Source organism: Thamnophis elegans, chromosome 16 (assembly GCF_009769535.1).
Source record: "Thamnophis elegans isolate rThaEle1 chromosome 16, rThaEle1.pri, whole genome shotgun sequence".
Lineage (NCBI taxonomy): Eukaryota > Metazoa > Chordata > Lepidosauria > Squamata > Colubridae > Thamnophis > Thamnophis elegans.
Window position 1 is genome coordinate 17,118,283 of NC_045556.1, and position 16,908 is coordinate 17,135,190.

A 16,908-nucleotide genomic window follows, 5' to 3' on the forward strand; every position below is an offset into this window, starting at 1 on the left:
ATATATACATATATACATACATACACACACACACACACACACACACACACACACACACACACCAGAGGAGTTTGGACTGAACAAATATGGGATCATGAGCATCAATACGGAAAAATAGTGAAAGCTAAAGGAATTAAGATTTCCTATTGAAATATGGTCAACAGTCTGGGTAGACAATTACTACAAAAACCTGGGTATCCTTCAAGGTAATCACATCAAGCACATTAAAGGCAAGAAGAATGTTAAAAGTGAACGTCCAAACTCAGTGGTGGAAGTACAATGAAGGCAATTAACACCTTGACAATTCCAGATACAAAGCTGGGATAGTGGACTGGAGAGAACTAAAAACCTTGGACAGGAAGACCAGAAAAACAAGGACAATGAATCCTTTATCCATGCAGCGATGTTGACTGATTCTACTTACTAATGAAAATAGGTGGATATGGAATGTTGAAAGTACACCAGACTGTTTAGGGGGGGGGGGGGGAATAGCATTGGAAGAATATCTGAAGAACAGTGAAAAAAAATGCCCTAAAGCTAGCACATCATGAAAGTTTACTGAACGCCAGAGAGATCAAACTACTTTAGCCTACAAGAACGGCCAATGGAAGAATAGAGACATGGCAAGGGCGTATTACATGGCCAGTCCATTAAAAAAAAAAAAAAACAGGCAAAGCAGATAACAAGACCTGGCAATGGATAAAAGCAGGAAAGTTGAAGAAAGAGACAGAAGGGCTAATTCTGGCTGCACAAGATCAAGTTTTAAGAACGAACACATAGAAAGTCAGAATTGAGAAGATAAACAACAGATAACAAATGCCGCCTCTGCGAAGAAGCTAAAGAAACAGTGGACCATCTAGTTAGCTATTGCAAGATCACACAGATTGATTACAAACCACGGCATGATATAGTGGCAACAATGGTGCCCTGGAATATCTGCAAGAAATACCATCTGCCTGCAAGCAAGAAGTGCTGGGATTGCAAAATAGACAAAGTAATAGAAAATGAAGAAGCTAAAGTGCTCTGGGGCTTTTTTCCTTTCAAAAGAATGTCAGAATTAAAAGAGACAAGCCCCTGCCACATAACACCTCAGGCTTAATAACTGTTGATAAGAGAAGACAAAAAAATCTGGGTAATAGACACTGCAATACCTGAAGACAGCAGAAGAAGAAAAAAACTGGAGAAAATCACAAAATATAAAAACCTGCAAACAGGAAAAGAACAACTATGGCAAAAGAAAGCAAACATAGTAACAATAAAAAAACACACTTCAGTGCAATGCTAGAACATCGGGAACATCACTTGAACCACTGTCATTGACAACATCACCACCAGTCATTTATAAAAGGCACCTTTACTTGAAACCGCTTACATCCTGTGTCAGTACATTTAACAATATCAAACAATAACTCCCTGTCCCGGGTCCTTGGGAAGGATCCAATAAGTGGCTAAAATTGCCAAATAATAAAGGATGAACATGGTTGCAGCATTTGATGGCCCCCGTTTTGTACAAAGCAGTAGATTATGTCCAGCAATACAAAATTTTACTGTCTTTCCTGGGTTATAATTGCATTTTGCCATTCTCATAAAAGGGAAGTGAATGACATAATTGGCCATCACAGTAATAGAATGGGATGCTGCAAAGCTTCCCAAACTAAGCAAAAGGAGACTATGTGTCCAAACTATGATTATCAAAGAGCTTAAAAAGACAAAGAGATGTAGGTTAAAGAAATAGCTACAACTTCTAACACTGCTCACAAAAATCTATGATTGAATGCTTGCTTTACGTAATTGACGAACTTTTATATATAAATCTGTATTATTGAGTAAAATTCTATCACTAAATAATATGTGGTTCTTCTAAGCAGATTCCTTTCCAGTACATTGGAAATAACATTATGAATCCACTGAGTATTCTGCATTATACAGGGGAAAAAATGAAGTAATAAATCTGAACATATTATAGATGTGTTAACACAGGTTCTCAAACTTTTGCAATATTTTGAACCTACAAAAATTATGAGTTTGTAAATCCTCCTAATAATTACATTAGTATAATTTAGTATAGTAAGAAATATATCACCAAATACAAATACTTTAATCATACTTTCTTCTGTAGCTTCTGTCCACGATGGCTATCAGGATAAAGTTGTAGGGGGAAAACATAGCTTGGAAAAGTAGTCCCACTCAAACATTTACAAAAGTGAATGCAAGCTAAGTATATTTCCGAAGAAGTATTGTTTCTCACCTGTCTGTTCCGCTCATCCATTATTCTTGTGATTTGTATTTTCTTCCTCCCCATTTTGTCCTGTTTCTCTCTTTATATTCCAGAACCACGGAAATAAAAGGATCCACAACCTTGTATCCTAGCACATGGTAGGCATTTCTCTTCCACAACTGAAGCCCAAACACAGAACCATGCACGGTGTTGACTTAGAAATCTAGAATTAAGAAAAGAAGAAAAACAGTTAAAACACTATTTCACATCAATAATGTTTCTACATTAGTGCTGTGCATCTTTCCTCAACAATTAGGTGAACCTGGAAAAGGACATGTCTACTTTAATGAGTTGCACTCTCATTCATGTATGTTGAAAAGCTCTATTTCTAATTTAAGTGCAAAGCATTAGACAACTCTATTATATTGCCTGGTGAATTCAGTCCTATAATGGTTAAATATTAAAGCACTCATATCACATAGGTCTAATTCAGCCACCAAAGCCATATCAATGTTGCAGTAATCTTTCAATTCTTTATGAAAAAAAAAATCAATGGCTCCTTTTTAAACATATAACAAAGTATAATGTAAGGCAAAATATATTCATTATTTATGGTGAGATATTTATATATTTCAAAGAGAAATTCCTTTAATTTCTATATTTTATATTAAATCAAAATATGTAGCCTTTCTGTTTCACTGTCAACATGGTAAAATTCCTTCCAGTATTGGAAGGAAGTATCATTCCAATAACTTCCCACAAAAAAGTCAAATTAAAGCCCAGAATTTCTGGGTCTTGTTCCATTTTCAGTATTTTTCTGTACTTTCTTCTCTAACAATGGTGTAGGCTCACATATAAGATACTATTCAAGAACTAACAACTTTTGAATGCTGTTTAAAAATAAATCCATTTGAGACTTTTTATGCAGCACTTCGTTTTCCCAAAAGGCTATTTCACAGGAACATACGGATTGACAAATAGCTGAGAAATTCAAGGTTATATTCATTACTGTAAAACTTGTAAGTTTTCACACATCACTAACAAGCCAATTACCAATCTGAACATTTCTTTTCTGCTTGCACATTTTTCCAACTGTAACACTACGTCATTGGCCACAGAAATGGAACCAAAGACTTGTAAATTTATTAAAAGATGACCTATACCTAAAAAAAGTACCTGTGTTTCTGATTTCTAAGGTTTTTACACAAAGGACTGCAATACATCATGATGAAGCAGCAAACAGAACAAGATTCAAATTAGCCATTCATAATGAAAAAAAAGTAAAAAAAAATCATAGACAGTGGGCATATTGAGCAACAGAATCAAGACACTGTTATCTAGCAAACTGTGGTAATGTTTTTTAAGCATAAAATAGAGAAAACGGGAAACAGAACTCATTCATGGCAAGAAGCAGAGAGCCAGTAGTCCTTTAATTATTACAGAACTTCACCTTCCAGGTATCTTTCACTATAGGCTATGAGGATTACAGTGACAGGGGTTAACTTCAACAGCACTTAAAGAATGTAGGGTTTTCCATTCCTTGGAAAACTGTAACATCAAGGCACATAGCACAGTACATAGCAGATGTGACAACCTTGGAGAAGAATAAGCAAACACTGATCACAACATTGTTCAAATCGGGTATTATCTTCAAAAGCATAGGTTAGAATAAGACCCTGTATAAATCACTTATTTGAACATATCCTTCCTTCCTATTGGCTGCAACACTATCTGGTCTTGAAGAAAGTTAGTACTTTGCAAACAATTCATAAAGAATGAAGCAAACTCTTTCACGTGCTGGCTTGTTCTTCTGAAGTCAGTCTGGAAATGCCTCTTTCATAATTCTGATTGGAGTAATCTCAATCCACAATGCAGAATCAGACACTGGGATTGTCTAAAAAATATTGATATTCAAAGTAGTCAAAGTATTCAGGAAACAACAAAAATTATCATTCCTTTCAGATTCTTTTGGAGATTCATGGCCTTCGGTAGGCTCAAATGTATTTGGCAATCTTTACAATTATATCAGGTTATATTATTATATTATTATAATCTTATACAATTATATTTTAGTTGTATGATCATCCATGGAAAATTTATTTCTGTCTCTGTGCTCAAGAAATTAGCATTTCTTAGATTTGCTGAAAGTTGACTACATCAATAGGTTTTTATTTTTCTTCTTACAGGAAGTTGGAGGCCTATTCTAATGTGAGTGGGTGTGTATTTCCAATTTTGTAATTAAGAAAGCACACTAGGAGTGAAAAATTGAAGACTGCAACTATCAATGTTTCTGAAGCATGCCATGCCCCTGGAATGACCCACTGGGAATTTATTCTACAATTGGATTGAAACTATGTCTTAAAACAGGAGACTGGTCAACTTTACTTCTCTAGAATACACACAGTTTATCAACGTGTTTCCAATTTGTAAAGAAACATGGAAACAATTCTACAACACTGACTTGATATTAGCAGAACTTCCAAATAATAATCACCCTAAAAATGCAACTCGCAAGTCTCACTGGTACAGTTTGAAGGGGAAAAATGTGAGCTGTATTTCTTCCAAGAGAGTTTGATTTCCTGCTAAATAGCTACTGTACTCTGCCAAAAAATATTTCAGTGTTTCAATGCTGATTGCTAAGTTCTAAAGGACTGGGAACAACACCAACTCTTGAAAAGGAGTAACTGCACATTTTGCATAGAATAGACATCCGATCTTGCAGTAACTGCTGTCCTCTGACAAAAGCCATTTTGGGGGATTTTACAAGCAGTTTTAATCCACAGTTGATGTCACAGAATAAAGACTAAATGAATGCTTCTACTCTGATTGATGAAATGTCTGAAAACATATAAAGCACTTTGTTATTTTCTTCTTAAACAGCCAAAAAGCTTTGAACCTGCTTAGTACATGGACACACCTGTCATTCTTTCCTTCAAGGATGTTTCTTTGATTTCCCACTTTAACCCAGAGTCCTGCAGTGCCATCCATTCCAATACTAACCACCTTGTTCACATTTTCAGGGAAAACTCAGTTCAGAGAGCTGCTCCTGTCTGCAGTACAAATATTTATTCAATCAAAATCAACAACTAAAGCTTCCTGTAAAGGCCTCACTGGCATCAAGCAGAAATATGCTGTAGAACACAGAATAATAGAGTTCGATGGGATATTTGAGGTCTTCTAGTCCAACCCGCTGCTCCAGCAGAAGACACTACACCACTTCAGACAAATGGTTGTCCAGTCTCTTTTTGAAAGCCTCCAGAAATGGAGCAACCATACAGCACTTCAGAAATTGTTGAGAATAGTTCCTTTAGTCCACACAAAAGTGCAAACATAGCATGGACCTACAACTCTTTAAAGTGACTGTGTCATTTCTTAGCATCACATGGCTGCTACCCTAAGCTCTGAAAATGATATTGCTGTTTCAAGGCTCATAAGCTATAGTCATGTATTCTAATACAGAAGCATAAGCAGTGGTGGGTTGCTGCCTGTTCAGCCAAACTGGTAGAGGTGGCACCAGGGGGCTTGTTGCGCGCACAAGCACGTGAGCAAACCATTAGTAAACCAGTTAGCAACCCACTGAGCATAAGTATATATTGAGTTTATAAGTATAAACTCAAATATTTTTTTTAAAAAAACACATATTAGTTATTTTTAAAGAACCTACAATAGCCAAGCATGGAATATCAAACAAGACAAAGATCCTACATGGATTTTACATTATCTTTTTAAAATTAGACACAGTAACAGGCTAGCATTAAGCAGAAAAACAGAATAATAGAGTTGGCTCTTGGAAGTCTTCTAGTCCAACCCCCTACTCAAACAGAAAACCCTACACTATTCCAGACAAATGACTGCCCAATCTTTTCTTAAAAACGTCCTGTGATGGAGTACCTACTATTTCTGGAGGCAAGCCATTCCACTAATTATTTTTACTGTCAGGAAAATATAGATGTGTAAGAAGCTACAGCAGAAGCTATGAAATCACTTAGAAATATGTAACTGTGTGATTCAGGAAGCAAAACTAGGTGGCAAAGCATGGGTTCAAGGTAATTTTCCTTGGAAATGCTTTTTCTTGTACAAATTTATTTACACTTCTATAAAATTCTTATCAGTTTATCTCAAGGAAGACATTGCTGAATTGGAAAAAGTGGTAACCCCAAAAAAGGTTATGATAAAAGTTCATAGCATTTAGGGAATTTGAAAAATAAATTCAAGAGAGGGATGTCAGAGCTGTATAAAATTATGTAGGATGTATTGAAAATGCAGTTTTCCCCTCTGCTTTTAGAATAATAGGAGTTTCAGAATAGAAGAAAATTCTTCATCGAGCTTAGAATACAATAAATGAAGTTGAGTGTTGTATGATGCATAATATATAATGGCTACCAAGTTACATAACTTTAGAAGAGCAGACAGCAAGATTATCACTAAGAATTACTTATAATTATGACATGCCAGCACCAAAAGCAGATATGAATTAGAGATGTGCATTAGAAGCTCTAGCAGTAGCCAGAAGTTGGCTACTGTGAGGATCCAAATTAGGATTCTAACACAGCTCTTCATATGAACAACCAGCCAGTCCCTGGTAAAATGTTTTGTGTGGGGCTACTGTAAGGAGGAGATATATCACTGTGTTATTTAAATTCCACAAAGCTATTATTTTCCCTATTAAGAAAACCTAGGTGGATTTGATTTAAGTCAAGTCAATTTAAATCACAATTTAAATGATTTAAATCACTAGTAAAAAGGCTTGATTTAAATCAATTCAATTTAAATCATAATTTTTAAAGAGCAACTGTCATCCCTGTCCCGCAGTGGCTTCTCTTCTGACCCACTGTTGACTCACCAACTGTCCCTTCACTCTAATGGGACGGCTGGTGATGCAGCAGCGACACATGGTGAGGGACGTGGCAGGCAGCAGGTGAGTGGATCCCACTAACAGGGGCTGCCATGATGGATCAGAAATGGCAGATGCTTTTCAATATTATATTTATAAGCTGCTTAGAAGATTTCACTTTTATTTTTACTGCTTGCCCTTCCTCCTCACACTTGGAGCCTGGGGGTACAGATGCGTTTCTCTTCAATCATAGAGTTTGTAGTGTACATAGATTTGCAAAACAAGGGGATAAAGGAATATTCATGAACTTTGTTTTATGATTAATCTCATAGTTACTGTAAAATTGTGTGAATGCATCAATGCAGTGCATGTTATCTCAGCTTGCAGAGCTTGGATTCATTGAATGAGTTTACCAAAAATGTAAATATTGCAGAATATACAGCCTCATGCTACATAAGCTCCATTTCATGATGAATAAACTAAATTATTAATGTATCTTAAAGAGAAAACTATTTTAGATAGATTTTTACCCCAAAAGCATTTTATTAAAATAAATTTGATAAAAATAAAAAAAAATCCAATTTAAATTTTTAAAAATCTGATTAATTTTTTTTTAATCATTTTTCTCCATCCTGAAGAAAACTAAAATATTTGGGGGGGGGGGCATTCTTTTTTTAGTAGCTGAAGTTCCATGAAAGCCAACATGTGGAAAAGGCAATTAATCTCACTTTCTCCAGAGACACAGCCACAACTAAAATGCTCCTACCAAAAATTGCTTTTAAGTCTAAAAATAGGAGATGTATCTCCCGCCTTCTAATCTTATCTAAATGATTAGGCACAGAGCGGGGAAAGAGGTATAAAACAGACATCAGTTTTAGAATACTACAGGGAAGAGGTGTCCAATTTTCAAGAATGCATTTTCAGGCTCTGCAGTTTGTAGTTTTATACAGATACATCCAATATATTAAACTTTGTATACTTATTTATTTGTGTTTTCTAGTCAGTATTGTCTCCTCGTGATTGCCTGGGCAAGTTTCCCTGGCAAGATTTCACAAGTTATTTGCCACTGTTTTACCCAAGGCTGGGTATGTGTCACTAGCCCCACATTGTTAGAAATTATACTATCTTCTGTTCGCAAATTGTTTGTGATAATATTGTATTCAACAGTGGGTCCTTGAAAAGTGCCTACACACCTAAACAAAAAAGCAAATGAAAGTCTACAAGAAAACAAAGAGTCTACAGTTACCTTCCTCAAACGCACCCCCCTTGAAAAAAATTCACCCCAAGTGATCCCATTTTAGGTGGGCAAATCCATTCACAATCTAACACAACTCTGTGTTACCTAACAAGTAGATTGCGCCAACAGGATCATACTCACAACCAGGATTTTATCAAGTGTGCTATTCTGCGTCCCACATTATTTTATTAATGCAAAAAGGCATTCCCTCTGAAATACCCTGTGTCTTCCATCTCTTCTATTTAATTTTGAATTGCTAATATAGGATTATGTGTAGGTGGATGCCCAAATTCTTTAAGCAGCAATATTCTTAACTAAATATTATAGCTTAATGGAAAGCATGGATGTATCAGAACACCTAAGAAAAATAATTTATCTTTACCTTTTAACTTTTAGTCTGTATATTTCATTAACGTGTCATGATGAGCTTTAGAAAAAAAGGCCTTATAATGCATGACATATTTTATCACTCTACCATTGTAACCTTACCATGTTTTAAAGTGTACGTGTCATTTTTTTAACATGATTAATATCATAAAATTGAACTTTCAATGTTTGTATAGTAAGTTTAATTAAGATTTCACTGACCACTTCAAGTGCAAAAACACAACAGTTACTCATATAAATAAGCTAAGGTTGCAGTATTTCACCATGATGAAATATTTTAAAATATGCAAGTGTTATAATCCAAGTAACTTCAGTGAAGGATACCTGATTTAGTTTGACATGCAAAAAAATTTTTTTTGACTAAGCAAAATCAGAAGAACAATCCAAGGAGTTGCATTCAATTTTCTTCTCTAAGTATATATAAGTTCACAGTTTGAAGCACTAATTTTGATACTTAATGGCTACTTCGTTAAATGTAAAACCTATATGTGAGCTGTAAGTTCTCATCTTCCAGTCACTGTTGACTCCTTATGACTGCTTGACCTAGTTCCTAAAGTTACCTTGGCATAGTTTTGCATGCCATTGTCTTCTTCCTAGGGCTGAGAGAGAATGGCTGGCCCAGGGTCACCCATCTGGCTTCATGTCAAGGCAGAAAAAGACTCAGTCATTTAATGCCTTGACTGCTAAGCATACTAGCTGAATAAAATTTAACTTTACAGGCTTTAATTATATGGCAATAGTTTGTTTTAATAGTGATGGATTTCTGACAGTATTGTCAAAATGTAGGCGCTCCTAGATAAAATTGTCAAAATTCCCTCTCTCTGCAGATTCTTAGTGGAAAAATTATACAGGGAAAAAAAGACACTTCTCTGTTATTTATTCTCATCATAAAACATTGAACTGAAAAGCTATTGCACCAAAGAAAGGAGAAAATTTGTGTTTGGTAGACATCACAAGATTCAAGAATACAACTGCTTAGCAAATTAATATGGCTTATATTTTCATTAAAAATCCATTTCAAAAATGTTATTTTTCTCCATATTTGCTTTAAAATAACTTTACATTAATAGTATATATAATTATATTTAAAGAAAATAGCTATGAATAAAATGAGTTATTTGCCTAAGGTTGAGCAGAAAAACAATTTTAAATAAACAAACCACCAACATTCATTTATTTACGGTCCAAGACCAAGTCACAAAATTTAAAATACAGCACATCACTAATAGTTGCATATATAATCATACATACATACATAAGAGAAAGAACCCCATAAAATTTATTTATTTATTTTTTATTTATGCATTTATTTTTTCCTATCCATGTTCAAGTGGTAAACTAATATCAAGATACAGGAACTAATTCAGCAATATATATAAAATAAATTGTACTTGTGTTATCTTATTTTACTAAAAGTGTAACTGCCTTCTTCTAAAGCTAGAAACACTTTTTCAGTTAAAACATAAAGCTTTTCGCTTTTAGTTGAAAACTTCCTGGCTTACTAGAATGGCAGAGAAGAAAAGAAAGAAGTGACAGGAAGGTGGGGTACATAAGATATAAAAATTATGTTTTTTACTCCTTTACTTTTCTCCTTTGTATTGGGTCTTTGCCTCAGCTGGATTATAAGAAATCTATCCATTAATATTTAATACATTTTAAATAAAAATAACCCTCTGTTTCATGGGACATTTTATCACTTAGATATTTGCCTCTAAAGGTATTCAAACTGTACAGGGCTGTCCATGTATAGCACTTAAACACTCAGTTTTAAAGTTGATCTTGATGTTTTATAATCTTAACTCTATAAAAATAATCTGTTTGGAAGCTTCAGAATTAGCCAAAATCAAAACCGCAATTTGAAATTGTCTTTAATGGCAACAATTCAGCCCCCTCCGAGACTCACCTCCAGATACATTAAAATTAAAAGGTGATAATGACTGTATTTTCCAATATCGTGTTTTATGTGAACAAACACTATAAACTGGTAATAGTGGAGTTACAGTGCATGCCAGATGCTTCTGCAAATCTAATGCAACAGAAGGAGGAGTTCCTGCCAAATAATTCAAAGTTGGCAGTACATCTTCAAGTCTTTCACTATCTCCTTGCCTGAAGAGCTAAAGCAGCTGAAGCAATGTCTGCTTATGATCGGCTGGCAACAGCTGAAATATCAACAACCACACTGATCTACTATTTCAACTTGCATCAGCAAAAAGTGGGGGCTGGTGAGGATCAGCATCCCTTGAAAGTGTTATTTGTTGTTTTTTTTAATTGCTAATTCACAGCATGCCTTTGATTGGGGTTCTAAATCAAATTCTTACTCTATCAATATAGTGACAAATTTTAGCAACCTATTTTTTTCTTACCAGTTAATAGCTTCTCTTTTTCTTCCATAATCTCCAACTAATATTTAATCAGTTAAGAAGTGAAACATTATTTTCCACAATTAATACAACAAACAAAACCTCGCTAAAATGAGTAACTGAAGTAGATTTTAATTTTTCATTAGTCTATTAAAATCACCTCTCATATATCATTCCATACATGAACTGGAAGCACAATCTCAATATTTGCATGCTAGGTTTTGTTTGATTCTGGCTTAACATAGGGAATGAACCTTGTTATTGTGATGGTTTGTATACTAAATGAAGTTAGGTATGATTGCCTTCTTTATTGTTTTCTGACTATCTTAATCAATATTTTATGCAGGCACTTGTTGCAGTTACAGAAAAATAAAACATCTACACAGAATTTAAAATGCATCTAATGCTCAAATCAGTTTATCATATCTTAAGATACCAAAAAGTTATAAATTCCAAAATGTTCATTAACAATTTAACTGCAGCTAACTTTAGGTTATTAATAGGAAAACTAGGGCATTTCAAACAAGTAAAGAAATTACTAGATAGCCCATGTGTTTATACATTTCTTCTGATTATCTTCTAGAACCTTTAAATGAAAATATCATTTCATGAGAATAAATTATTGGAAGGAGCATACTGCACTCCTGCTAAAATATTCATTTTGTCTCCATTTTTTAGCATTTAAAACCCTAAATTACTTACATTAAGGCTGCCCCAGCACAGGGAAGTCATATAGGGCTCCTTTCTGTCAATGTAGAAAATACATACTGTATTCTCAATGATAGCATCTTTATTATAAAATCTCTTGTGGAATTCACAGAGTCCTGATTTTTCAACATCACATTTGAGACAATTTTATTGGCATGATCACTAGTGACAAAAAAATATTTTCCTCCTTTTTTTAGTAGATTCTGCTTTCTGATAAAATCTTTGTTACTCTGAAGTTTGTCAAAGTCTATTAATATTATTACTACTCATAAATACTATTAAATAAATGATATTTAACTGCCACTGCCAGCAACAGAACAAGTGACTGAAACAGGAAATCTGAAGTGGATATCCCCTTACTTTTACTGGTAGAAAATGTAAATGGAATCTTTTATATTATAATGGTTGACATTTACAGATCTATGAACAAAGAAAGCACAAGAAAGCAATGCAGTTTTATTTCTAATCCAAGAAACTTTATTCTTTTAATCCTGATCAATGCTGCTTTTCAGCTGTTTGCAGTCCATGCTGGACAACTGTATGCCCTTCTCACCAAGCAAATACTCTACAAGCAGGTAATCCATTAAAAGGTGTTTTAATGCTTATGCTGCCAAAATTGTACAGAGCAATATTATTTAAATATCTAATGATTTTTTAGGTACATAGTGTCTAAAATTGGTGGTATGGATAATGTTTTATTAAACTCTTGCTTACAGTTTTTCAGTGTTTTGTGGAAAGGAAATAACGTGCCCTTTTCACCTAAACTTTTTGCCTCATACGTCTTGCATTTTGAGGAGGTAACTACTTACCACACATTCTTTTGTGGTTTCAGGTTGTTAGTTCCTGTGTGAATGTTTGCTCTTCCAAGAAAATAAATTAGAAAAATGACTTATTTTCCAATTACAGATATAGTAAGATCAATATCGTTCTATAAAAGTCTGACTATGCACATGCACACCCACTGACATATGTATGTATGTGTATGCTAGACTAGTAAAATGAGAAAGATTACCAACTTGCATTCAACCAGTGTGCTAGATTATAATCCATAACTTTCATTGATGAAACCTTCATCAAAACCGATTTAAATAAATTGTATATATGCATACATGTTTACATACGTGCAAATTATTATACATATACACATACATACCCACCCTAATGTGAATGTCACAGTGAGGTACAAACAACTGCTTAAGACATTTGGATGACTTTTTCTTACATCTTTCTAGCAATGCTTGTTTTTGAACTTTAAAAATGTTGCAAATGCACAAATTATTGTTGTTGTTAGTTGAGAAATTGTGTCCAACCCATCGTGACCCCATGGACAATATTCCTCCAGGCCTTCCTTGTCCTCTACCATCTTCTGGAGTCCATTTAAGTTCACGCCGACTGCTTCGGTGACTCCATCCAGCCACCTCATTCTCTGTCGTTCTATTCTTCTTTTGCCCTCTACCGTTCCCAGCGTTAGGCTCTTCTCCACTGAGTCCTTCCTTCTAATTAGGTGGTCAAAGTATTTGAGCTTCATCTTCAGGATCTGGCCTTCTAAAGAGCAGTCAGGGTTGATCTCCTCTAGGCCTGACTGGTTGGATTGCCTTGCAGTCCAAGGGACTCGCAGGAGTCTTCTCCAGCGCCAGAGTTCAAAGGCCTCCATTCTTTGGTGCTCAGCCTTTCATATGCACAAATTAGGTGATGTTTATTTTATCTCTACAGGTATCTTCTGGGTACACAGTTTGGGGTAGTTATTAAAGGCACTGGGCTAAAAATGAAAGATTGTGAGTTTTAATCCTATGCTAGCACAAATCCAGTGGGTGAAATAGAGATTCCTAACTTTACATTCCTCTGTTCTCTGCCAAAACATCTGACTTGTTTCTTCCTACTAAGCTGTGTAGTGTTAATCACAATCCATGCCAACTATATGTAGCATTGCTGTATAAATTGCTGCATTTATAAAGCCAAATATATCTTGGTTTGTTTTTAAGCTTCTGAAAGAGCATCTGATCAAGTTGTTGATCACAGCATAGAGAAAGTGAATAAGAAGAAATTGCTGCCCTTTCTCAAAACACTTCAATGAATAAAGCTGATTATAGGTAGCCCTTGACTTATAATGGAGCCCAAAATTTCTGTTGCTAAGCATGACAGTTGTTAAATGACTTGTGTCCCATTTTATAACCTTTTCTGCCACAATTGTTAAGAGAGTCACTGCAGTTATTAAGTGAATCAAGAAGTTGTTAAGTGAATCAGGCTTCCCCCATTGAGTTTGCTTGTCAAAAGCCAGCTGGGAAGGTTATGAATGGTGAGCACAGGACTCCAGGACACTTCAACTATCATAAATAAAGTACATGCTGGTTGCAAACTGCTCAAATCTTGATCACATATAGATGCTGCAACCATCATAAGTGTGAAAACTGGTCATAAATCACTTTTCAGTGTCATTGTAGTTTTGAAAGACACTAAAACAGTGATAGGATTCAACATTTTTTACTACCGGTTCTGTGGGCGTGGCTTGGTGGGCGTGGCAAGGCAACAGAAGAAGACTAGGGAGGCAGCGAATAGATGGAGCGGGGCCAGCTAGAGGTAGTATTTGCCAGTTCTCCGAACTACTCACAATTTCCGCTACCGGTTCTCCAGAACTAGTCAGAACCAGCTGAATACCTCTGTACTAAACAAATCGTTATAAGTCGAGGGCAACGTGTATAATAAGGTAACTCACAATAGTCGAAAAAGTACTTATTCAAAGAGCCAGGGAATTAATTTAGACAGGATATGGTAAGATCTACCAATTTGAAAGGCTTTAAAATATTATTCAATAAATTCATGGAGGCCGAGTCTATTGAGAGATACTAGAATGGAAGATATGATTTCACACAAGTTGGGAGGTCCCATGGTAGAAGTGGAATTTATTTCTCCACCGCCTGACTAAACGCATTCCAAAGGTATCATCGCAGCTGCTCTAATATATGATATGAAATGAATTAATATCCAATGCTTGTACTTCTGTTTTTCATGTTTGTAAGCCACCCAGAGTTGTAGCTAGTGAAATGGGTGGCATATAAATTCAATAAAATGAATAAATGCAGAACTAGAACAGACTGTCATCTAATCCAGCAGGGCTGTTTTAATGTTCTCTGGGCATAGAAGACAGATCCAATTTAGAATTACCAAAAACAGTTGTTTGTACTGTGTTTCTCCGAAAATAAGAAAGGATCTTATTTTCTTTTGACCCCCAAAATAAATGCTTGGCCTTATTTTTGGGGAGGTCTTATTATTTTTGAGGTGCAGGAGGCGGCAAGCATAGTCACTTCATGGCTGCTGCTGTATTGTAATATTTTGGGGGAGGGCTTATTTTCAGGAGAGGGCTTATTTTAGTGCATGCGCTCAAATGCCCAATTGGGCTTTTTATTTAGGGAGGTCTTATTTTGGGGGAAACAAGGTTTTAAAAAAAGCTAGTCAGTAACCCAACTATATCATAGCTTTTGGATCATATGGTTGAAATATTCTATTCAATGCATATCCACAAAGGGATAGATTACTATTCTTTGCTTCAAAAGGTAAGGGCAAACAACATTATGTGACAAGTATTATGAGATTCTGAGAAAATCTGACTTAATGATTTCATTTCTGTAAGAGTTTTAATGACACTGTAACAAATCTTCCATTAATCTCTGTACAAGGAAACATGACTGAAAACGAAACAAACAAAGGTATAAGTAATATGATTGGGCTTTCAGTCACTTTTGCCAGAATTTTTAGCACTCTAGGCTGAATCTCATAAATAACTAGAAACATATATGATGATATAATATATAATGAATTGTTTCATAACTTGTTAAGCTTACTTACAACAAGGAGGTAGTTATGCAGACACTTACTCACACTCTGGGAGCATATTAAAACTTCTCCCACACAGTAGGCGAAAAATTGCTGTAGTTCAATGTTTGTTTTCAACTGTCACTATATTTTACTCATTCATTGGATACTATGCCAGATACACTTCTAAATCAGACAGTCAACCACATGTAGTACATTTCAGCAAGTGTTATTTAAGGAAAACTCAGGAAGCAATATCTTGTAACAAGCTTGTTCCAACCATTAGCAAGAATTAGGATAGAATGAGGAAGATAAACAAGTGTACTGATTATACTATAATCAAATCTTTCTACTGCAATTATACATGCATTTATTACAAATTGGTTATATGTTTTAAATAAAATACTTACAAACAGGTACTCTATATCAACTGATAAACTTACAGAGTTCCCATAGAACAGGAAGAAAACAAGTTTCATTTATGCTTTTTACACTACATTTACAGTCATTTAATCTATTCCAGCCATTGATCTGTTCAAAGAACTTTCCTTGAATCAGGGAACTGCCTGGACTTTATCACAGCTCATATCAAAACCACAGTTCGTAGGCTTCTGCGAAGCCTCAAGAGGCAGTGGGTTTTCAATCAATACTTCCCCGATGCACCACCCCCTTGAGATGTGCTATGGAAAATGAAGTAGCACTTCACTCTGAGCATCACAACAGGACATCTGTGTCGTGTAAAACGCAGCTTTGCTGGCCTCCAGGCACTCTTCTCCACCTGCTTTGAGTAGAAGCGTAGAGCAGAGCACCTAGCTTATCTCCATCATGGCATCAGCTGTTAAGTAGATCATTGCAGGTGAAGGTGGGGGATTGGCTTTAGAATACACCTAGGCTCTTGTACTATTTACTTTTAACTGCAGAAGGTCAGTATTACTGAGTTTCGATCAGTTATGATTTCTCAGATAAGCTATGGGGGGAAAAGAGAAGGAGGAAGCATCGTGTAAACCGCCTGGTTCTCCTAAATAAAATTTAAAAAGACAAGCGCCTGGGATGTTATGTTAACAAGTAATTACTGTAAGAGGGAATCACACTTTATACAGCCCTAACAATTTGGGCATATGAATAGCAACTCCTCCTGCAAAGCAAGAACTTTAGCAGCAACATACATGACTAATAAGCTCTCTGTATTGTGTTCTTTATGGCTGATTCCCAGAGCCCAGAATTCTGCCTCTTCTTCCCACCTACTGCTAGGAACACCCATACTTATTTTCAAAGGCCCAAAGGTCAGGGATCAGTACCAAAACACTTGATAAAGGGACAAACTTTTTCCACCCCGGTTACTGCAGAACAACTA

The 16,908-nt window shown here is 35.4% G+C and overlaps 1 protein-coding gene across 3 annotated transcripts in view; it reads right to left on the reverse strand.

Annotated features, from left to right (window-relative positions):
* MEF2A (myocyte enhancer factor 2A) overlaps positions 1-16,908 on the reverse strand; it is a 90,181-nt gene that overhangs the window by 67,086 nt on the left and 6,187 nt on the right. For all 3 annotated transcript variants that reach the window (XM_032232634.1, XM_032232632.1, XM_032232633.1), the window contains exon 2: positions 2,249-2,441. In XM_032232634.1, the coding sequence (XP_032088525.1) occupies positions 2,249-2,302 (54 nt within the window). In that variant the 5' untranslated portion in view covers positions 2,303-2,441. The remainder of the gene's footprint in view (positions 1-2,248; positions 2,442-16,908) is intronic.